Raw genomic sequence first — 24920 nt, 5'->3', positions numbered from 1 at the left:
CTGGGTTTTGTAGCCCAAAGTCACCGAACACCAGCCCAAAAGTAGCCCAACAGTATGCGTCGCCTCCTCGGGGTAACAGAGTGGCCGATTCAGGGTAAGTGCTGTTGAAACTTTGCACTTGTATTTGTAAGAAAATGTTTTCGGGGATGAGGTGGGGGGTGGGTGGTGGGGGGCAACGTCTTGCAAGTTGAAATTTAAAAAAAAAGGAATTAAAACGAGAGTATGTTTCACAGTAACGGCCAAAAACCCGCCCAAACTGTCTGGTTGTCGGGGGACCGGATGTTGCGTGTCCCCTGACGCGCGGGGGGTGTGTGGGTGGGGGGAGGATGTTGTGTGTGGCACCGCTCAGGGGTTGTTTCCGGTGAAGGAGCGCGCGGAGGGTCAGCGATGGACAAACTGCGGCGGGTCCTGAGCGGTCAGGATGACGAGGAGCAGGGCCTGACAACGCAGGTAACCACCGCCGGGCCCCGGCGCTCGTCACCCCGGCAACCGGCCCTCGCACCCCGGAATCATCCCCTCCCCCCCCACACGGTCCCGCTAATCCCCTCTTAATTCCCCCCTCAGACCCCCAGAACCCGGTTGTTCATTAGGGGCCCCTGAAGAAAAGTGGCCTTTGCCCACTTCCTGTTGCCGTGTGGTTCGGAGGGTTTAAACCCTGGCACCCAAAACCGCTCACATCTGACCTGAGGATGTGCGACACCATTATTCCCTGACGCCACGATGTCCAGTTATTATAAATAATAATAAATAATAATAATAATAAATGCAGCTGAGGCGCGACCCCGGAGCGCTCACGCCGACACGTTCGCCCCAGACCTAGAGTCGCTGAGTTCTTTTGAGTGATGGTCTATCAGTTTGCCGTCTCCTATTCTACCCGTTAATCTTATATTAATATCTTATTAATAAGTAACTTGTCTTATACTGATTAATATCAATTACATTTGTACATTTCAGCTCCTAAACATAGGACATCAACAACAACAAAATTGCATTTGTATAGCGCCTTTCACGTCAGGAGGACGTCCCAAGGCGCTGGACAATCAGTGCTTCGGATGCGACCTGAGGGTCGGGATCCGGGAGGGTAGAGGGTGGGCAAGGCGGGGGACGTGAAGCAGGCTGGAGCACGCTGAGCGGAAGGAGCGGTACGTTGGTAGGGGGGTTAGGGCGTCACAGGTAGAGGAAGCAAGGCCTTGGAGGGCTTTGAAAATGAGGACCAGGATCTTGAAACACTGTCTGTCCAGCGCCTTGGGACCTCCTCCCGACGTGAAAGGCGCTTTGCAAATGTAATTTTGTTGTTGTTGTTGTTGAACTGTATCCTCTGTGTGATGGGAAGCCAGTGGAGTCGGGCAAAGATGGGAATGATGGGATCACGGAGCCTGGTGCAGGAAAGGACACGGGCTGCAGAGTTCTGGATGTTCTGCAACCTATGGAGGGAGGAGTTGGGGAGGCCGACAAGCAGGGAGTTTGCATAGTCAAGCCTGGGCGTGTATGAGGGTCTCGGCGGCCTGCGGTGTGAGACAGTGGCAGAGCTGGGCGATGTTGCAGAGGTGGGGGAAGGCAGAGTGGGTCATGATACGGATGTGGTGTAGAAAGGGTAGTTGAGGGTCAAACAAGACGCTAAGGTTCCGGACTGGCTCAGTGAGGTGGAGTGTGCATTGTTGGATGGTGATGCTGTCAGGACCTGAGGTGACGAGGCACTGATGAGAGACAGTCAGGAGGGCCTCGATCGTGTTGACGTTCAGCTGTAGAAAGTTAGCTCTCATCCAGGACTTGATGTCTGACAGACATTCTGGTCCTCAAGTCGAGGGTGGAGGCAGACAGATAGAGTTGGGTGTCATCTGCATACATGTGAAAGTTGACCCCATGTCTTGGCATGATGTCATCAAGAGGGAGCATATAGACCAAGGACAGAGCCCTGAGCAACGCTGCGCGAGACAGTGAGGGGGCTACAGGAGAAGCCGTTGTGGAGATGAAGTGAAAACGGTGTGAGAGGTAGGATCTGAATCATTCAAGGACCGAGCCATGAAGGTTGAGGTGAGAGGAGAGGTGGTGGAGGAGCATAGAGTGGTCAACGGTATCGAAGGCAGCAGAGAGGTCAAGGTGAACAAGGAATCAGAGGGAGCCCTGGTCGGAGATGGACAAAATGTCATTTGTCACATTGACCAGAGCTGTTTCTGTGCTGTGGACGGCACAGAATCTCGATTGGAGGGGTTCGTGAATCGAGTGGCGGGTGAAGGAACGAAGCTGGGAAGCAACAGCTCGTTCCAGGACCTTGGAAAGGAAAAGGAGGTTGGAGAAGAGGCGGAAATTTGAGAGCAGGGATGGGTCCAAGGAGGGTTTTTTAAGGATAGGAGTGATGATGGCTGTTTTTAAAGGGGTGGGAATGGTGCCAGTGGACAGGGAGAGGTTTATGATGTCTGTAAGAAGGGGAGCATCATTTCAACATCTAGATATAAATTCTATTCATATACCAGAGATGATATTTTCACCTTTGCAAGCACATAGAAATTTGAGGGGAGGGGAAAGGAATGAAGGAATATTGGAGGTAGCTGAGTTGGTGTACAAAATACTGGTATTACATCAACAACAATAACAAATCGCATTTATATAATGCAGTATGTATGTGAAAATTGATGGGGGTGGGGGATATTTCAAAGCTCAAGATTATTTTGGATCTAAATGTAAAGGTTTCCTTTTGCCATTTTTAATATATTCTAGGCTAGTGAATTTCTTCTTTTCTTTTCAGAGGATGTAACTAATGTTTGGTGCGAGAAGAGAGAGGGCTGCAAGCATTTGATAAAATACTTGCTTTTCTTGCCGTAACCACAAGTTTAATGAAACATGCTCATCGGGGTGGTCAGTTTACTAGGTTTGCTTCTTAGTGACATCAGAAGAAAACAACTAGTCATAATTTGTAATTTATAATAATAATCCTTGCATTTGATATAACGCCTTATCACGTCTTCGAGATGTCTCAAAGCGCTTCACAGAATATACTGTAAAGTGAATTGACTGTATATTTTTGTGGCTGAAACACGCTAGACAATTGTGCACAGCAGTGTCCCACAAACAGTCGTGGATTGAAGTGACCAATTTATTATTGTTTTTAAGGAATTATTATGATTTATTATCACAGCACTTCACAAATATGCTTTGGGTTTTCAGGCTTCATTGTTCAGTTTATAGTAAAACTGGTTCCAACTGTGAACGTGAGAAACTGCCGAACAGATCAAGCAGCTGCAACATGACGTTGCCTGCACGCGGTAGTCATGTACCCATTCACAAAGGGTCTTTGTTTTTTTCGTGTTGTATGTATATATTGCATGCAATTCCTCTCAGGCCACTGTGGTCACATGAGTTAGAAGAATGGGAATTTGTGATATTTTAACCTGGTAAGATTTTTTTATAACCTCAGCTGCATATTAGTACTCAGTAAAATGCAAACGAAGTGCAATGGATTATCAGTGTTATCCACTACTGCTATCAAAATAGCTGTATCTGGTATATACATATTTGATATCTATTAGAGAGCTATATATATATTTGGGTTTTGTTCTGTTGAAACATTTTGGGTTCAGGAGTAGGGTATGAATCAGAGGTATGCTAATGGATATATACAAAAGCCGAGAAAGAAAACCACTTCCTTATCGATCCTACGTCATCATACAGTACACTTCCAAGATAGGATAACTCCTTGACCGCGTTCAATTCAGTTTCGCCAATAGAGATCAATGGTCTATATATGGCTTCCCAGGAGCTAGTTGGTACGTTACTTTAATCTTCTTCAGACTAATAATAAGTTCATACCTTATACCAAAATCTGTGAATCTATCTATCAACAGCTGAAGCTCCTCTTCAGAAAGCGCTATCAGCGTGAATCAGCGTGAATCAAAAGTTCTTGTATAATTTGTTTGGAGACCTTAGTCAATGCTCGCAGTCTTGATAGTACGGATTCATATTCCAATTTCTAACTGAAGATACCTATTTGCATCATCTAGCATAGTCGTATAAGAGTGTGAATAGGTCAGGGCCCTTTCTTGCTTAACACCATTCGTAATGGGGAACTGTTCTGACAGAATACCAGTACACACTCTGTCATGCGTCCCATCATGGAGCTGTTTCAGAACTTCCAAGAACTTCTCTGAACAACCAAATTTCCTCATAAGTATCTGAAGTTATGACAACTTTGAAAGCTGAAAACCTTGAAAGTTTTGGCCAAGTCAGCAAACACCACATATAGATCTTGATTCTGCTCGCTACACTTCTGAATTTGGTGAGCAACAAAGATCGTGCCCACGGTCCCTCAGTTACCCCTGAAGTTACATTGTGATTCAGGAAGCTTCCTGTCTGCTACATTCAGGAGTAGGCGATCCAAAAGATTCCAACTCTGAATCTTGCCAGCTATAGATAGTGAGATAGTTAGGCAGTCAGACTTCTTGCCTTTATTCTTGTATATCTTGATGGTGGTTGCGCCATTTATGGTGTAAAATTGGAGTTTCTGGGCTGGTTATGACCATCAGTTTTAAAGTATGAAAAACCACATGTGAAATTCTACGGCATTCCTCTTCCTATTCCTTTTTCGTTCCTCCCCAAACAATTAGTATTGAGAAATTCCTTTATTAAGCACTGTGGAAGAAATCATCTCTAGTTTCACTTCGATTGATAGAAAAAGTAGCATAATTTCTCCCTATGATCCTTGAAATTGCTTCATCTGAATATTTAATGCAGATTGTTATACTTCCAAGATCCTCTCAGCCTGTCTCTTTCCCCCACATACCATGTTGAAATAAATACAAATATGTAATCAAAGAGAGAAAGTAGTTAGCTTGGTAAGCCAAGTAAGACTTCTGCATCCTGCTAATCTCCCATTTCCTGTGATTGTGCAGAGTTTGTCTTCTGATCTGTACGGGAGTAATTGCTCGCCTTGTGAGATTCCACGATATACAACTCATTATTATACTCGTGGTTCAACTTTGAGAAACTCTTCAAAACGTGTAATCCTAAACTGTCAATTGTTAACACTAAAACTGTAAATCACTTTCTCCTCCGTTGCTGTTAGCATCTAGCTTTAGAACCATTTGGTGAGCTAAATAGAAGGTAAGATGTGCCATTGCTGGTTATGTTCATCTTAAATTGTAGTTTAAAAATACATTTGGTAATTTTCCTTATAGGTATGCTCTAGAGTGAAAAGGCTACTGTGTACATACAGTTGCCAGATTATTAGTCAAATGGCATTGAAGATGTTGTAGTTTTTTGCCCTACTCCTTTTCCTTCTGAGTCTTGAATTTGGTAGAAGTCTCTATCCAAGTAGATATGCATTTGAGGCATTTCAATTATGTGATAAGACGCTATACCAAATACAAGTATTTTTGTTATACGTGTACCCAAATGTGGTACTAAATTGGGTTTTTTGTTTTTTTAACAATTAACATTTCTATGACGTATGCATAGTTTATGCTAAATTCTCTTCATTGCACCTGGTAAAGTAAAAAAAAATACACGGAATGCATGGCTATTTTATTAAAGTTGCTGATGGACAAACAAAGTTAAAATCTCAATGCATTCACCTTGCCTGACACAGAACAAAATAACATAAGGTCAAACTGTAAAGTGTTGTTAATTGTTTGCTTCTTTCATGCTGCCTAAGGATAAGCGTCAGGAACAAATCAGGTAAGGAACATGTTGATGAGTTTAAATTTGACCACCTGTAAGGTTTCTAAGACACCATGTCGTGACTAGAAAAGGTACAGTGTGAAACTTGTATTGCTGCCTACAGTACAGGTAACCATTTTTAGTACATGGTGTTTGGTGCATCAGAGTCAGTGTGCAACAAGTTTGATCAGCACTTCATAGTGTTACAAGGTGTCAGCCACTGCTAGGATCTGCCTCTGGTTATATAATTGAAATTAAATTTGATTCCTGCCTCACAACCTATTGGTATTCTGCAACATGAGATGCCTTGTTTATTTTTTGCAGAGTACTAGCAAAAAATATTAACTAGGGTTTTAATTCAAGTTTACCAATATAATTCTTAACTACGAGTTGGGGAAAAAAGCATACCTTTAACTCTAGTTTGAATTTGCAAACTACTGCCACTGTAATTCACCAACTATTTTGTCACCATGCAGTTAATAGCAACTACATTGTGGATCACAAGTGCAAATTATATCTTGGATACATTTAAAAATATAGTAATTCAGTACACTTGCTTTTCTATCTAACAGCTTAAATTTTGTGTACTACTCAACACAATCTATGAAGGTGGTAGCTATAAAAGATGATAGCAGTGTCCAATGAATTCTAATGTGAGGGCCATAAACTATTCTAATGCTATATCTTAACTTTTATTACTTTCATTATTTATTCTACTCTCAGTAAAATATGGTTACACGTTTTAACTTTTACCATTGTCCCCTTCTCCAAGCGCATCTATAAAGAATAATGTGTTTTATACTATTAATGTGTTTCTCGGACTCTGCATTGGTCAATTCAGAAAAATGTACATATTTTTTGGCACAAGCTCAAATTTCTATGCACACCAGTAGCCATTCTAGAAGTAAGTTTCACAATTCACTGGTTAAAATCTGAACTGGCTGACCACTTTTTGTCAAACTGATATTACCACTGGTGTGTGTGTTTTTTTCTCTGAATTTAATTGAAAATCATATGAAGAATCATTTTGAGAATAAACAACCTAAACATTTGGTTTTTTTGCTAAAATTAACTATTCTGCATGGATGAAAATTGGGAAGTACACTGTTTGTTTAATATTTGGCCAACTTCCAATTGTTTGTTCCTGTTCAGCTGTAATCAAGGTTTTCCCCTTTTCCAGCCACCCAGCACTGAGTGACTTCTTGTAACTGTCCATGTTGAAACACACAAATCTTCAAAGCCTAATTTCTGGAGGGCAGCCACAATTTCACAAGTTGAGCATTTCTTGTTGCACAGTTTTTGTTTTTCTTTTTGTTTTTAAGATCCTTGAGGGAACTACACTCAGTTTTGGAACCAGGGTGAAATGGTTTATGATTTGCTTTGCCATTGGGATTTTTTGCTCTATTCTTGTAAGTACAAATTGTACCCATCTCCTGAATTGTTGTTTTTGGTGATCCCTTAGTAAAAAAGCAGTATTATTTAAATCACAATACATCATGGTTCATTAAAACCATGTAGTGACATTTGGGGTGACATTGAAATGTAGCTTAAGCAGTATTACTTTGTAATAAATGATTGTACATAGAATTTATGTCATGTTCATGCATTAAAAATATATTTTTAAAAAGATAAATCTCTGGAACACAAATATACCCAATTTTTTGGAAGTGTACATTGGGAGGACAACATTCGAAAATGCTTAAATAAGATTTACTATGAAGTGAAGGGGTATTTGTAGCAAACACAGCAGCCCAGTTGTGCACAGTAATATAGCGCAAACCATATGATATGAAATAACTGAGTAATATCATTAATATCCTCTTGAGCAGGTAGTTTAGATCTCAGTTTAATGTATAATCTCAAAATAAAAAGACAAAAATTATTGTTGGTCTTTTAAACTCTAGATTATATCCAATAACTACAGATACTTCTTTTTTCATCCCTACGTTATAACAACTGACTGATTTACCACTGTATATTGACACATTGCACTTCTTCAATTGGAGTCTCAAATCTAACTCCTTTAGAGTTAATTTAAGCAATAACTTATCTTGATAGTGCCCTTCACACAGGTAACATCTAAGAATTCTTAAAGAAAACCCCATAGGGAATTTTAGATTATTATTTAGATTATAAAATTGATCTATAGCTATATGCAATAAATAAAAATATTTATAAACTAGACTAGAGAAGCTGGGATTGTTCTCCTTAGAGCAAAGAAGGTTAAGCAATGGTTTATTAGAGGTGTTCAAAATTATGAGGGGGTTTGATAGAGTAGATAGGGAGAAACTGTTTCCACTCGCCAGTGGGTCAGTAACCAGGGGACATAGATTCAAGATAATTGGCGAAAGAACCAGAGGGGAGATGAGAAGAAAATGTTTTGCATAGAGAGAGTTGTTACTGTCTGGAATGCACTGTCTGAAGAGTGGTGGAAACAGATTCAAAAGCAACTTTCAAAAGGGAATTGGATAGCTACCTGAAGAGGAAAAGTTTGCAAAACTTTGGGGAAAGAGCGGGGGAGTGGGACTGATTGGGTAGCTATTCCAAAGAGCCTGCGCGAGCATGATGGGCCGAATGGCCTTCTTCTGTGCATTAATATTCTATGATTCTATGAAATATTAAAATTTTAGATTCTATAATTCTAAACTTTAAATGGATGAAGTAGAATATTTTCATGACATTGCTAATTTCTGATGTCTTGAATATTTTCCAAAGAAGAATCTTCCTTTAAAGGGGCTTTATTATCAAATTTAGATACATATAGCAAGAGTCAGTTAGTACAATGCCAATATGTACAGTTAGTACAATGCCAATAGTACAATATGAATAAGCCATAAGATGTTGGAATTTACCCATTGTATTATGTATTTGTGTTTCAGGGAACTCTCTTACTTTGGCTTCCCAATGGAATAAAATTATTTGCTGTTTTTTACACATTAGGAAATATTGCTGCTGTTTCCAGGTAAGTGTCTTATCAATTTACAGATATCAAATCTGGTAGTTTTAGATAAATGTTGATTCCAGTTTTTCCAGATTTAAGGAAGTTTCCTTCGTTCAGGAGTAGGGCTAAACCTTTTATCAATTTAGGTAAAGCATCTTGTATCACTCTTGTATCACTCTTTGACAGGGGAGGACTCATTAGGGAAAAAGCAAAGCTCGGTCTATTTGATTAATGGCCACTTGTTGAGATTACTAGGGTTTAAGATGCATAATAGTACAGTGATGCCAGTGGGTGGGTGCGTTGAGAATTGAGAATGAGCCTGTTACATTAATTTTTAAAAAAAAACAATCTGAGGTCCTTAAAAGGAAATGGTAAGAAAGCACATGATTAAAAAGTGTAAAATTTAGTAATAATCCCTGCATCTCATACAGGGCCTTATCACGTCTTTGAAACGTCTCAAAGCGCTTCACAGAATGTACTGTAAAGTTAATTGACTGTATATTTTGTGGACAAAACATAGAAGCCAATTGCGCACAGCAGTGTCCCACAAACAGTTGTGAATTGAGTGACCAAATTATTAATATTTTTTTATTTCTGGGTGTATCTGGGTAGCTGTTTTAACTTGCGGTTGAAGTGATTGTGTCGCGAAGGATCACCAGAAGGCTGTAGTGCCAACTCTGTCATGCTTCTAAATGTAATCTTCTGCTGGTTGTATGGATATTGAAATTACATTACTTTTGAGTTGACATCAAGTGTACTGACACCAAGAGATTTGCATGGAACTGGCCAATTGCAAAATGAAAGTAGTTGAGAGTGTCACAAAAGTGAAAGCACCTGGCAACAGTGATTTGTTTGGTAACTTTGTTTTACCATTGGCTCCGTTCCATCAGATTGTACCACAGCACACAATGTGGTACACCATTGATGTCTGCTCCCTATCGATCAGCATGTTTATAGTCCAGGCAGGAACTTTGTGTATGCAATAATAACTTGCATTTGCACAGCACCTCAATAAGGAAAACATCTAGAAGCTCTTTACAAGACAAGGCAGATTCTGACCGGGTTTGGGGTGGAAGGGGGGTGGGGGTTGAGGAGGTGGCCATAGGCACGGCTGAAGAGGTTGGTTTTAAGGCATGATATGAAGGCAGATAGGGAAGGGCTGAGACGAAAAGTCATGGATGGGAGTTACAAATGGCTCACTGGGAATACTCAGACCCATCCCTATTATGTGCCTTTGTTTATCTGAGAAAATGCAATCGTTGTACGCATGACCATATGGGATGTATGCATTTTTAGATACCCTAGCGTGCACGGTACACATTTTTAAAAATCCTAATGCAATCTCTATTAATGAAACTGTGAATATAATTAAAACCACAATGAGATGGAAGAAATAAGTAGGCATTAACAGAAAAGAAACATTTGAAAATCATTAAATAAGTGCTTCTAGAAAACCTGAGTCAGTTTGTATTAAAAAAATCATAGAATAAAAACCATAAACATGGCCCCAGTCTCTTGTAATTATGGATTGCTCTGCATTTTCTATTTTAATTTTGGATTTCCTCCATGCATTGTTTTTTATTTAAACTCAAGGAGATTAATAATTAGGAACTGCTGTACAACATTGAGGTGAGAGGAGTAATTATCTGAGCAAAATAAGCACTCATGAAAGTGACAATTATGGAAGAATTTTAATTACGTTTTTAACTTTTCATTGAAAGCAACAATAAATCAAATATACCAGATTTCAAGGGCGCAGTTCCGTTTTAGACAATTTAAAAAGTTGTGTGTGAAAAACAACAATGTTGGCACATGGAATAGTTTCTCTTTTCAAAATGACCTCTGCTTGAAACATAATAAATTGAGAAACCATGTCGCAGATAGGTCCTGTTTCAACTGCATCCATAAACGTGGAGGAAGGACAAAGATAGCCAGGTCTTGCTTGCTTAGGATCATTCTTGAAAACTACATCGCAAGACTATAACGTCATCCAGTACGAATAGCGCAGCTGTTCAGAGCAGGTTAAGTATTCGATTGATGTATGAATTGCATATATGGAACAAAACAAATTAATCGTCATGACGTCTGAATGCAAACAAAAATTCGCCCTGTTAGTCGTTTGCCTTCGTCAGTCTGGATACCAATTTATTTGGAAAACAATTGCTTCTGCATTCATGGACGTAGAAGGCTCAAAATATTTTGGCATTAGCTTGGAATTTATAACTGCAACCCACACGCAATTGCTATTGTTTCACCAAGAGTATCGTGCACTGTAAGTGTCATTTGGTCATTTTGTTTCTTTCAACAATTGAAACATAAATTTTACTTCTGACCCTTTTGCAACTGATTATTGTACTTCAAGGAAGTTCTGTACATCTAATTCTCCAGGAAATTGAATTTGATGATCTTCCTTGGTGGGAGGTAAGCGGGGTCCTAGGAATGAACCGCACAAGAGGTTATTATCAAATATAAAAGCAAATTGAATCGGAGGTAAGCTTGCAACATGGCTTGATAATTGGTTGAATTTGGTGTCCACGGGCACAAATTACTAAAACAAGCTCACAGGTACAAAAAGTTATCAAAAAGGCTAATGGGATGTTGGCTTTTATCTCAAAGGGGCTGGAATGTAAAGGAACGGAAATGATGCTTCAATTATATAGAGCCTTGGTCAGACCCCATCTGAAGTACTGCGTTCAGTTTTGGGCACTGCACCTCAGGAAGGATATATTGGCTCTGGAGGAGGTGCAGTGCAGATTCACCAGAATAATACCAGGGCTTAAAGGGCTAAATTATGAGGACAGGTTGCATAAACTTTGTCTCTATTCCCTTGAGTTTAGAAGTTTGAGGGGTGATCTGATGAGATGTTTAAAATAATAAAGTGATTTGATAGGGTAGATACAGAGAAATTAATTCCTCTCGTGGGGGAATCCAGAACAAGAAAACAAAATCTTAAAATTAGAGCTAGGCCATGTAGGATGAGATCAGGAGGCAGTTTTTCACCCAAAAGGTCATGGAAATCTGAAACTCCTCCAAAAGGCTGTGAATGCTGGCTGGATCCATTCACTTTTTCAAGACTGAGGCGGATTGATATTTGTTAGGTCGGAGTATCAAGGGATAGTGGGGAAGGGCGGATAATTGGAGTTGAGATACAGATCAGCCAAGATCATATAGCATGGCGGAACAGGTTCAAGTGTCCTACTCCTGTTTTTATGCGACTGGCTAATCTTAAACATGGTGTGCGGAGTGCAGCTGAAATCCTTACCCATGCATTTTTCGCCTCCTGCCTCAATTTTTCCAATGCTGTCCCATGTGCACAAAGTCTTAAGTTTTTTTTTTACATGCTTGAACAAGCCCAGGGATTCGAGTCAGCTGTCTAAATTGAATTTCAGCCTCTTGAGCACTTTGAACTTGAAACAAGATGATTTAGGGTTTGAATCAGCAGGATCAACAATTTACATTTGAATAGCATTTTCAACAATGAGGAAGACATCGCAAAGTGTTTCACTTTGTAGCTGACTGGGAGTCCGAGCTGGGGGTGGAGGAAGCTAATCTAAAGTGTAGTTGGGAAAAAAAGTTCTCAAGTAATGGTCATACTGGCAGCCCTTTACACTTCCGAGATCCATAAAATGAACAGTATCTACAAAGTATCTTTTTGACACAAGTAAATGGATTTCGCTGTGTTTTAACTAGTTCCAAGGCAAAGCTAGCCTGCAGTAATTGAAGGTTGTTGATTTTTACCCGGACCTGGTTTACCATTCAAATTTTGAAGTGGAGGCTTATCCTTAATCTTGCCAAGTCACTAAATGGTAGGACAATCCTGCCTGAATTAGTGCTGTGAAACATTAAAAGGTTTTTAATGGTAAGTTTCATCATTACAATTCCTCATAATTTTGCATGAAATTTGTTGTCTTTTTTCCTCTACTATGAAACACTTTTGCTTATGTGCAAAAATTGCTTGTTCCAAAACTAATCTTTGTGTTTTGCTTCTCTTCATTCCAGCACCTGTTTTCTAATGGGACCTTTGAAACAACTGAAAAAAATGGTTGACCCAAATCGGTGGATTGCCACTGTCGTCATGTTGGTAATTAAATTGTTACTACCTAACAAGTTCTTACCAGTTCCTGTGATGGAAAAGCAATGATGCGGATCGTTAAATCTGACATACTATTTCAATGAGCTCAGTGCAGAACAATAAATATGCAAAGGACATATATCTATAATCTTGATACTCTGGTTCATTTGAGATCTTGGATATTGAACAACTGCACAAATCCCCTATCTTAGTTTCAGTAACTACTGAATAATTTTAATGATCCAGATTTTTAAAAACTTTTAAAAACCGAGATAATAATTGTGTTGGGAAGCAGAGCATTTACTATCATTTTGATGCTGTGGAAAACAAGCTTCCTATATCAACTCATCTCTAGTCATTGGCGATCTGGATGAACTCATTCCTTTTTCAGTTGACTCATTAACCCGACTCACTTGGTAGAACTCTCGCCTCCGAGTCAGAAAGTTGTAGGTTTAAGCCCCACATCAGAACTTTGAGCTCAGTCAAGGCTGGTACTTCAGTGCACTGCTGGGGGTGCGCTGCATCAGTAGAGGTGCCTCCTTTGACAGACATTAAACCAAGGCCCACTCTGCTTATTCTGGTGGACATAAAGATCCCATGAATGAGTTTGAAATGTAGGTTTTAAAAGCATTAATTTGAAACAATCTGATTTCTTCTGGAGGTATTTGTAGTGTGAATTTTCTTACTGCATGTGGCAACAGTGGTCGGGCCTTCAGCCTCTCAGCCCCGAGGCTCTGGAACTCTATCCCCCAGTGCTTCGTCTTGCCTCCTCCCTTTCCTCCTTCAAGGCCGGTCTCAAGACCTTTCCCTTTGAACGTGCCTTCAGCTCCCCTCTCGACTCTCTACCCCTCCTCGCTCCCTCCCTTCCCTCCCCTCACCCTGACCATTTCCCCCCTGCTCGGGTCCTGACCAAACTGTACAGCGCCTTGGGACGTCCTCCCGACGTGAATGGCGCTCTATAAATGGAATCTTGTTGTTGTTGTTCTCATCTGCATACCTTTGCAAATATTTTCTTCCTTTTTCCTGTTTCTTTCAACTCATTCCTATCCCCAAAGCAAACTTCTTGATAATCAATATTTAACTTGCTGGAGTTTACACAGTCATGAATGCTGACCTTGGAATGTCGTCAGAGGAATTCTTGAGCTACTGATGCTTGTTATTCATTATTGATAAATTCCACTGACTTACTAACCATGTCATTTTTAACACTTCATAATCATATAGTGTCTGTTTCAATTGTACTTCTAAATATTTACCAAGGCGAGTATTGCATCAAGATAGCAACATTTGTACATTGTACAGTAGTTGGATGGTAGACATTCCATTTCCTGCCACATTAACATCTGAATAGTCTGTCAAAAACAACTAGCATTTATTGACTGTCTTTATGTAGAATAATGTCTTGGAACACTTTAAAGAGATAATGGAGGGGAGGGAGGTAGAAAAGACTGTAGGCATGGATGAAGTTTTTTTTTAATGGCTTTTGAAGTTGGGGGCTATTTGAGGTTTAAGGGAGGGAATTCTCTTAGAGACATGCAGCAGGCCTGAATTGCTAAGATTCAGCTGGAGAAATTCAAGGATTCCTGTAGCTTAGAAGTTAGAGCGCTCGCCTCACAAACGAGAGGGCCTGGGTTTGAATCCCGGGCGGGCAAAACTTTGGCAAGTTTCCTTATTCCATACGTCTCTGTCTCTGCAGTAAGGAGCAACCCGGTTGTTAGACGATCTGCGGATAGCTTTTCTGGGTGTAATAATCGCTTACATTTTTTTAAATAATAATAATTTGATCACTCAATTCACGGCTGTTTGTGGGACACTGCTGTGCGCATTTGGCTGTCGAATGTCCACCCATTCCACACCATTTATCATGTGTACTGCAAATTTGATCCCAAGGTTAAAAACATCCTAAGAAGTGGGTGGAATGTGGATCCAACTCCCCTGTGGCATTGTGCATTGGAGCACGAAAACCTTTCAAAGTATTTTGAATACAGCATCTGAAAAATCTATTGGTATCTAGCGTCAATAACTCATTTGAAAGCAAAAACCTTTATTGAAGCTATTACATTTTGTAACTGCACCTCCTATTGTTTCCTTTGCTTATGCAGTCAAAGAAAATGACTGTAGTACTTTGCAATAATGGCTAAACACACAAATTTATTGAAGGACCAACTCCATGCTACTGCTTTAAAATGAATGGACCTCACAGTTCTTTGTTTGATAATAATAATCCTTGCATTTGATACATAGCTTGTTTGTTTGTGGGATATTGCTGTGCGCAATTGGCTGCCGCGTTCGCCCACAAATATACAATCAATTCACTTTACAGTGTGTTCTGTGAAGCGCTTTGGGACGTCCTCCTGACGTGAAAAGCGCTATATCAAATGCAAGGATTATTATTATAGCGCCTTATCACATCACAGAGACATCTCAAAACACTTCACAAGATATACTGTAAAGTGGTGTAACTGTATTTTGTAGGTGAACAAGTGATCAGTTAAAATGATAGTCCATAAGTAGGAAAGCATTAAAAATTTGCACACAAACATGCTGCCGACTGCAGTGGCAGTTTTAGATATGACCTGAAGATTTAAACCTTCCAGAACACAATAGACCAGTCACAGGTCTGACATAATGATGAATGATATTTTCTTAGTACAGTCAAGGTTACATCACATAGGAACATGAAGTTAGTTTTCCATTTGTTCTGTAAACTATTTTAATTTATTCAGCAATGAATAATGTGGCTTAATCTGAAGCCTTGTAAATAAACTTTTTTGTAAATAAACTAGTTGCATAACAAATTTTATTTTATTATTTTATTAATGAACTCTTGTACCATCGGTCTGCGGAAACCTTTGCCTCCCGAGGATATTTTCATTGTGCATGCCGCGAGGCTGAAATAATATTAGTATTGTAGAAATAAAGTTACTCAAACATCAGAAATAGCTTTATTATAACATGAATCCTAAATAGCTCACATTTTGAAACACGTTAAAATCAAAGTATATGTAAACTCTTTGCCAATGCTCTCATTTCTCTTTCACTTGCCCAAATTTCTCTCGACCTTGTTTCTCCAGTCTCTGCTTAAAAGTTTATTTTTACTTTTTTTTTGTAACCCCTAACCTTTCGAATACATTATTCATACTGAAGTTAGGTTTTAAGCCAATTAGCTTTCTTACAGTTTTCGTTTTGGAAATGGCATTTCAATAATTAATGCATGGTTACAAGAATTCAGAAAATGCAGATTTAATTTCACCTGCTGATCAAACCCAATTGTGGAGAAAGGTCTCTCCTTCAAATGGTCCTCCTCACCAGGACTGCAGTTTATCCATTGGATATGGGGGCATAGAATTTTATTATTTGTCCATTTTCTTGGTGGCAGGATTTGAGTGGCCTGCCACGACGAATGAATAGGGATATGAAAAGGAGAATAAACTGGACTTCATACTGATTTTGTTTTAAAAAATGTACAGGTGGCGCAGCGCTGACAATGCACAAGATAGCCTGTGATTATTCTTAGAATTATGACATTGCAAAGAACATGATGTATTAAAACTATTCAGATTTTTCTCGTGTTAGTTGTGTATTTCAACATTTTTCTCTTTTCTGTTTCATTCCATAGATCTGTTTAATTTTAACACTGTGTGCAGCCCTTTGGGTAGGTGACATTTATTATGTTCTTTGCCTTAGGATCAAACAATCTTTGGTAATGACTATTCACAATGGGTTCAGCTAATATTTAAGACAATATTGGGTAAATTTCCTTATTCCACACGCCTAATAATAATCCCTCCAAAACAAAAAAAATAATAAATTGGTCATTTTCAATCCACGACTGTTTGTGGGACATTGCTGTGCGCAATTGGCTGCCGCGTTCGCCCACAAATGTACAGTGAATTCACTTTACAGTATGTTCTGTGAAGCGCTTTGGGACGTCCTCCCTACGTGAAAAGCGCTATATCAAATGCAAGGATTATTATTATTATTAATGACTATTCACAATGGGTTCAGCTAATATTTAAGACAATATTGGGTAAATTTCCTTATTCCACACGCCTAATAATAATCCCTCCAAAACAAAAAAAATAATAAATTGGTCATTTTCAATCCACGACTGTTTGTGGGACGCTGCTGTGCGCAATTGGCTGCCGCGTTTCGCCCACAAATATATGGTCAATTCACTTTACAGTCTTCTGTGAAGCGCTTTGAGATGTCAAGAAGACGTAAAAAGCGCTATATCAAATGCAAGGATTATTATTATGCGGTACACAAAGGATTGTGGGGACATGTAAAAATAAAATCGATGTACACAGTGCATGTGTCTTGATAAAAACTGGTCCTTATATCTGAAATGATGAAATTCAGCAGACCTGATAAAATGTACTGGGTTAAATTTGATGCTGCCCTGATGTTAGGAAATGACAAAATAAAATATTATTTGTACTTCATTAACATGTGTTGATTGCCTCACAATGTATGTGGCCATTGCACACCAGGTGTGCATGTTTGACTTTTACCTACAGCACATAAGCCCATGGCAGAATCAACTGGCACCTATCTATTTCAAACATTGTTTCTATTTGTTCTTTTGGATCCTTTGCATGGCCTTGAACAAATGATTGTTGTAAACTTTTTAACTCTATACTTTAAAGTGAAGTGGCCAATACATTAGTTTGAGCGGCTTTCGACTTTGGTTACTGTCTAACTGTATGAATGGGATGAAAGATTTTAACAATGAGATGGGACATTAATTCATTTTTGTTTGGTTTTATTTCAGTGGCATAACAAAGGACTCGCCCTTGTCTTCTGTATATTGCAGTTCCTGGCAACAACCTGGTAATGCTCGTCACGTAGGGTATCATTTATAAAAGAGAGCAAAAACAAATTACTTCTCTACTTATCAGAGACATGACTTGCTTATTGCACTTGTGCTTGTGCAATGCAGTCACATGCAGTATAACTATTGCCAGTAGAAAGATTCCTTTACCTTTTTTTAAAAAAAAACTGTTGTCTTGCTTTTAGCATTCCGGGAGTGAGTACACATAAATACACAATACAATGGGGGACGGGGAGCCAGTGGCTAAAGGATGGTAGTAACAGGCTCATGTACTTATGCAGTAAAGTACACAAGCTGTAGGGTTCTGGATAGTCTGCAGCTTGTGTAGACAAGAGTTGGGTAATCGGGTGAAAGAGTGTTGACGTAGTCAAGCTTGGATGTGATAAATGTCTGGCATTACCTGGACATAATAAATGCAAGCTGCTGTTGCTATTCAAACAGTTAATTTATCCAATGTAGAAAGGTATTCAATTCTGACCATTGTAGAATCTGGTCCCTGAGTGGCATGTCTTGTTAATGGTGGTTGGACTCTATCACTCAGCACTGTTCTCGAGACACCTCTCCCCAATCACCATCCCTGTTCTCTTGCATTATTCTGTAAGGTTGGATTCACTGAGCTTTGATGAAGGATATTGTTACATTAATTACTTGGAATAAAACTGAACTGGAAAATGCTGTGGACACCAGAAAGGCACAGAATAATTGTCCAACGTACAGCACCAAAGGCAGCAGAGGAAAATGGACAGTATATTTTATGCATATTTATAAACTTCACAAAACACTGTTAAGGAAATTGAAGAAAAACTGAATTGTGGCCTTACCTCCCCCAGTATTAAATGGTGTAATTGATCAAGAAAGAATGATAATAATAATAATAATCCTTGCATTTGATATAGCATTTTATCACATTGTTGAGACATATCAAATAACCACATAATATACTGCAAAGTAAATTAACTATACATTTTGTGGGTGAAAAATGATGCTTCCAAATCTGAGGAGGTGCCATCTCCCTCTCCAAATAGGTAGACTTATATTCTGACCTGTGCTGATTTAATACATACTGTATTTAAAAAAAAGGATTCTTCTGGGACATTCAGTTCTCTTTATCACATCCGCTTTGCATCGTGTGGGGAAACACCTTTGATTAATGGAGTGTGAAGGTCTTTGCCCCTTCAGGTTTTATTTATTTAACTTGCAATAGAGGTGTGTAGCCAGTTTCCATATCTTCTGTGATTCATTGCTGCACTTCAAAGCTTGTTGTGGCAACCATCTGTAGCACTATCCACACAAAAACAGTCAAAAAGTGGGGATTGCAGCCAACCGTTCTTATCTGCCAGATTGCTAGTGACTGTGTTGGGAATAACATGAACAGGGAAAATTACAACAGCAAAGTGAACTTGCACATTTTTTAAATTCAATATTGTTGGCTTTTAGCTGTATTTGCAGATCTAGATACACTAGACTGCAAACTGTTATCTTTCCAAAACAAGCTCATGAATGGATTTTTTTTCAAAAAAAAAACATATAAATGATCTGAACTTGGGTATAGCAAGCACCATTTCCAAGTTTGCGTACGACACAAAGTTAGGTAGGGTGGTAAACAGTGAGAAGGATAGGAGCCAACTGCAGGAAGACATAGACAGAATGGTAAAATGGGCAGACACATGGCAGATGAGCTTCAATGTAGAGAAATGCGAAGTAATGTATTTTGGTAGAAAGAATGAGGGGAGGCAATACAGGCTGGTAATACAATCTTAAGGGGGTTAAAAGAACGGGTGCAGGCAAATGAATCCTTGAAGCTGGCAGGACAGGTAGATAAGGCTGTAAAAAGGGCAAATGGGATTCTAGGCTTTATAAATAGGGGCACAGAGTACAAGAGTCAGGAGGTTATGATTAACCTATATAAAACACTGGTTAGGCCTCAATTAGAATACTGCGCCCAGTTCTGGGCACCACACTATAGGAAGGACGTTAAGGCATTGGAAAATGTGCAGAGGAGATTTACAAGGATGGTACTAGGAATGAGGGAACTTGATTATGAGGAAAGGCTGGAGAGGCTGGGATTATTCTCAATGGAGCAGAGAAGGTTATGAGGAGACCTAACAGAGGTCTTCAAAATCATGAGGGGATTTGATAGGTTAGAAAAGGAAAAACTGTTTCCACTGGTGGGTGTGTCGGTGATTCGAGGTCACAGATTCAAAATAGTATCTAAAAGAAGCAGAGGGGAGGTGAGAAGAAATGTTTTCACGCAGCGAGTTGTTTGAATCTGGAACGCATTGCCTGAAAGGGTGGTGGAGGCCGATTCGATATCTACTTTTAAAAACGCGGTGGATGGGTATTTGAGGAGCATGAGTTTGCAGGGTTATGGGGAAAGGGCTGGGGGAGTGGGATTGACATTAATTGCTCTATTCAAAGAACCGGTACAAACTCGATGGGCCGAATGGCCTCCTTTTGTGCTGTACAATTCTATGATTCTATGATTTCTGAAATTAGCAGATATAATATTATGCATAATGTGATGAATGCAAATGGAAGGTCACATTGTTAACATGAATCTAATTTGCTAAAGCATACGTGAATTAAAAAGGGAGAACAATATCCAAGCACTAAGTGCTAGTTGAATTGCCCTGTCTGCATTCAAAAATACATTGCAAATATTAGCATCTTGTGAGAGAACTAAACAGTATAGTATTTACCATAGTTTTTCTAAAGGCATTAACAAGTCATTTGAAATCTCCATTTTACTCCCTGATTTGTTTTAAGAAAACAAAGTATTTGGTATATTTTCAGTCTAATTAGATTGACATATTTCAGGTGAGATATATAACATCTTTTGCATGAGCCTTTAAACCAAGGTCACCAAATGAAATCTTAGAAAATTGTACTTTAAATACCAAGGAAGGCTATTAGTTCCATCTGCAGAGCAACTGTTAGCTAAAGTCATTTTTTAGAACATACTGCTATCCCATATAATGCTACTTAAAGCTGGGTTATTCATTAATAAAGGACTGTTTTGTTCTCAAACAAAATGTCATTCATGGCGCAGAATGTTAGCATGAGATGCGCCTCAGACATTCCAGGTACCAAGACATATAGCCAGCTCCAATAGGTAGAGATATTCCACGAGGGGTTGGCATCAAATTATAATGCAGATGCATGTGGGTTGAGTGATTTAATGTAACTAAGGTGATCCCAGTAGGAAACAAAACATAATTGGTGCTTTCCACACTTAAACAATGCTCCATTTTTCCACACTGGTAAAAAATGCTGTGAGCTCTAAAGTTCCAAAGGCATTGGGTATTTTACTGAACTGAAGATGTTTATTTAGTTCCTTAATTGAAGTGGCTTGAAATACAAAAAAGTGGAAAGTTCTGTACAACTTGTTCTTCCTTTGCTGTCATGTTCAATCACTCACAAAGGAAAGCTATAAACTCATTGAAGAATTTGCTAGGCTTCCTTCAATAGTGTATTGAGGGCCATTCCTCTTCACGTTTTTACACAATTTGTCTAAACATAAATTGTACCTTGACCTTGTCTGAATTCTAACTCCTGTTTTATTTACTCTTCAGGTACAGCTTGTCCTACATTCCCTTTGCAAGGTGAGAAAATTGGAAAGCTTCTAAGTATTGTAAATTGATCAACATTTCCAGCTACTTTATTGTGGTGACTTATATGTTCTCTCAAATATCACAGTTTCATATTTCCTTTGGGGGGAGGGAAAGGTTAACATGTACTATTTAAAACAACTGAACCCATTCACATGTAAATAAGTCAATCTACACAAATGTTTTACAATTTGCGTATATATACGTTTTTAAACAGTTTCCATAGCAGATGATTAATTATTAAAGCATTTAACTGGTTCAGATTTTATGAAAACCGATATGTGTTTGTTTTTGGTCAGCCGGGCGTAGACACATGCGGAAACGCATCTTAAGAGTAGCCAAACCAAACTGAGTTCCATGCATGCTAACCACACATAGAAATTTCCATGTTTGAAATGGAATGCGCTCTTTCTCCCCTGGAGAGCATTAGGTGCAGGTTGGCAAGAGTAAGCTTTGGAGACCCCAGAGTGTGCGTTGGGGTACTGCTACACTTTAACCAGCTAAAACTGCTTAGCTTGCCATTGAAAGCACTGTCTGGCAAGCTTCCACTGCTTGTTCAGCTAGGACCACCCTACCCGTTAGGGCTTTGGTTTACAGGGTTAACAGGAGCTGAGTTGGAAGAATCCCTACCCCAGTGGCCAATGCCCCAGTCTGTCTCTTCAAGTCCCAGCAATGAGCTCGACTGGCTGGTCATCAGCAATGCTATATTACTATAATGAGGCTTATAATAATTATAATGATTCGTCATACTGAAGTGGCTGAGTTTTTCTGGTAATTGTCAAGGACAGTGGTGGTAATAGCCTAGATCCTTGTGAACATAAATTTGCAACACAGAGCGTTGCCCCAATTTTAGGTGAATGGAATCCAAAATGTGTATTTATGCTGCCCTGTTCTCTTTGATGACCTGTGCAGTTGCGGATCATGAAGTTACTGTCGATGGACTTAAACCTTTGTTTCCTGCACTAATGGCTAATTTTGTTTTGCAGGGATGCTGTGATAAAGTGCTGCACTGTCTGTCTTGGATAACTCAGGAGGCCAACATGTGAAAGGCTTGAGTACGCAGCCAATATCAGGAGCTTGTGTGTAGATATATGGGAAGAACTGCCTACCAGATATTATTGTCCGATCACTCCTAAATACTATGCATTGTGTTTGTTTCTGTATATTGGAGAATGATGTAACATGAATTCTTTGTATTCGTTTTAAAATGCCAGTTGTACATGTTGATTGTTTGCTGTGCCAAAGAATCAGGCCTCCATCCTCTTTCTGGTAACTATAATGTTTTTATATTTCTGCGATTAATTCCACTGTACTTACTAGCATTAAATATTCTTTTTATTTGAGTGCCTATATGGTGATTGGAAATTTTGCTTATACATTTCAAAGTAAAAATCTAATGGAATTGAATTTTTAGTTAGCAAGGACTGTAAATAGGTGCTCAGTTTTACAGAGATTACTGTCTTATTTTGGAAACAAAAGATTGGATATAAAGTATAGACAGTATTTTACTGCAATAAAAAATCTGTTTAATTAAAAGCTTGTATTAACGTGTTTTATTACTATTTTTTGATAATCTATCAATGCTAGAAAGCATTTTTACAAGATTATTGCAAGAGACAAAATATTTTTATTGCATAGTTTTCAAAGTGTATAATGATTGCTTTGCACTTTTTATCGATTATAATAAAACATGAGCTTCAACAGAATGTGGTTAATGACCAGTTTTTGTAAATATTTCAAATTCACACAAATGTGGCATCTTTCATGAAAAGAGAAGGCAGATGGGTTAATTACTAGTGAATATTTTGTTAAAATCTTTTTCTGAAGATAACTGAACATAACATATCAATATATTATGTATGAAGTTTCTCTTACAATTCTGTGCAGTGGATGGGTTTCTTTTCTCCATTTTGCCTAGTCTAGAATAAAATTGTATTGTCAACCCTACAGGATACTATATTAGAAAATCCAAAGCGCATATTCAAAATCCCTACAAGGATTTAGGAGTGTGGAATTATGCTGATAAGTACTTGGGAAATTCAGTCCTGCACCTTTTCTTTATATTGAATGAACAAATGTCAATTTCTGAAGAGTATAATAATAATCCTTGCATTTGATATCGTGCTTTTCACGTCTTCTAGACGTCTCAAAGCGCTTCACAGAATAAACTGTAAAGTGAATTGACTATATATTTGTGGGCGAAATGCGGCAGCCAGTTGCACACAGCAGTGTCCCACAAACAGTCATGGATTGAAATGACCAATTGATCATTTTTTGGGGGGGATTATTATCAAGTGTGTGGAGTAAGGAAACTTGCCCAAGGTTTCACCCTGCCGGGAATCGAACCCAGGTCTCTCGCTTGCAAAGCGAGTTCTCTAACCACTGAGCTACAGGACACCACTCTACTAAAGTATCCCACTTTAGAGGGAGAGAAACCAGTCTGGTAAAGCCAGGCAGATTTGCAGTTATCCAAGACTGATGATTGACAAACCTATTTGATTTATCAATACAACTATATGCAGGCCTTCTATTCTGTAAACTAAAATCCTAATAGGTAGGGTGATCCTACATGAACAGGTTTGGTTACTGCTATTACCGTTCCTGGACTGCATTGAATTTGGACTAACCACAGCACTTTTACATTAGTGTTATATTCCTGCATGGTTGTTTTATTTGCATTTGAAGATGTTATCAAAAACACTACTAAATATTAGAATACTTATTTACGGTGTTGAATGGAGATAAGATATTGGGGTTGAAAACGGTTAAATCCTGAAAGAGTGAACACAGAAAAGATTTGAAAGCACAGAATTTTCTAAGCTTTTAGGATTTCAAAAGTTCCAAGTTGCAAAGGATTGCCCTTGGACCTCTACAGCGAAGCTGATCAATGCTCATCAAATCATGCCACGGGGAGTTGGATACAAAGAAACCTCACCAAGGCTACATGGCTACCAGTTAACTCTTGTTAGACAGATTCCTGCGGTGAATGAATATGAATGAATAAACCAATTAAAAGGAAGTTCTGTGTTGCAGATGATGGGAGAGAGAGAAAGGAACTGACTTGAAACAGTCTTTATATCTTCACAGAGAGCTGGCAAAAGAGAAGATGCACGTCAGAAACTCATGAAACAGAAACTGGAGGAACAAATGCTGAATGGTGTTGGATACATAATTCAAGAGAACCATAGATATGAGAGCTAAATTGGACACAAGGTGAATGGTTTACTTTACATGTTGTAAACCCATTGTGTATTTGTTGTATATAAGATCACAAGGAAAGTATGGATGAAGAAGGCCATTCAGCCCATTCAATCTTATCCTTCCAAAATACTCCGCCTGCTGTGCTCATTCCATCATCAGGCAATTTCTTGAAAGTCCAGTGTCCTAGACTTAACTGCTTGTCCCTGCATGTGTTTGTCACCTCCCACTTAGATTACTCCCAACACACTTCCCGCTGGTCTTTCCAGCTTCACCATTCACAAGATCCAACTCATTCAAAACTCTGCTGCCCGCATACTGACCCAGACCAAACTCCGTACCCACATCTCACCAGTTCTGGCCAGGCTCCACTGGCTCCCCATCACTGAATGGATCGACTTCAAGATCCTCACTCTCGTGTTCAAATCCATTCACTCCCTGGCACCTCCCTACCTCTACGACCTCCTCACTCCCCAATCAACCAGCTGGCGCCTCCGCTCGACTGGCACCGGCCTCCTGCTCGTCCCTCGCACCCTCTGCCCCAACATCAGAGGTGGTGCTTTCAGCCACTATGCCCCAAAACTCTGGAACACACTACCTCAATCCCTCTGCCTT

At 39.2% G+C, this 24920-nt stretch overlaps 1 protein-coding gene across 2 annotated transcripts; it reads left to right on the top strand.

The window, feature by feature from the left end:
- The first annotated feature begins 305 nt into the window (after positions 1 to 305).
- On the top strand, positions 306 to 22813 carry sft2d1 (SFT2 domain containing 1). Of its 2 annotated transcripts, XM_007898357.2 has the most exons (8): positions 306 to 450; positions 6975 to 7061; positions 8532 to 8614; positions 12593 to 12674; positions 16285 to 16320; positions 17440 to 17498; positions 21072 to 21101; positions 22094 to 22813. In XM_007898357.2, exons 1-8 carry the CDS (start codon positions 388 to 390, stop codon positions 22131 to 22133), a joined length of 480 nt encoding a protein of 159 aa, XP_007896548.1. In that variant the 5' UTR covers positions 306 to 387; the 3' UTR covers positions 22134 to 22813. The 2 variants fall into 2 exon arrangements, with proteins under 2 accessions (XP_007896548.1, XP_042189448.1); XM_042333514.1 differs by lacking the exons at positions 21072 to 21101; positions 22094 to 22813 and adding an exon at positions 18102 to 18387.
- Positions 22814 to 24920: the final 2107 nt, after the last annotated feature.

This window comes from Callorhinchus milii, unplaced genomic scaffold (genome assembly GCF_018977255.1).
Source record: "Callorhinchus milii isolate IMCB2004 unplaced genomic scaffold, IMCB_Cmil_1.0 Scaffold3, whole genome shotgun sequence".
NCBI classification, from domain to species: Eukaryota; Metazoa; Chordata; class Chondrichthyes; order Chimaeriformes; family Callorhinchidae; genus Callorhinchus; species Callorhinchus milii.
This window is presented reverse-complemented; position numbering and strand designations above follow the sequence as displayed.

What these genes read in the sequence shown, in the direction of transcription:
- sft2d1 (XM_007898357.2), top strand. Translation starts at nt 388, where the DNA reads ATGGACAAACTGCGGCGGGTCCTGAGCGGTCAGGATGACGAGGAGCAG. An exon ending in AATATTGCTGCTGTTTCCAG is followed by an intron (nt 8,615 to 12,592) that starts GTAAGTGTCTTA and finishes TCTTCATTCCAG; the next exon opens with CACCTGTTTTCTAATGGGAC. An exon ending in CACTGTGTGCAGCCCTTTGG is followed by an intron (nt 16,321 to 17,439) that starts GTAGGTGACATT and finishes GTTTTATTTCAG; the next exon opens with TGGCATAACAAAGGACTCGC.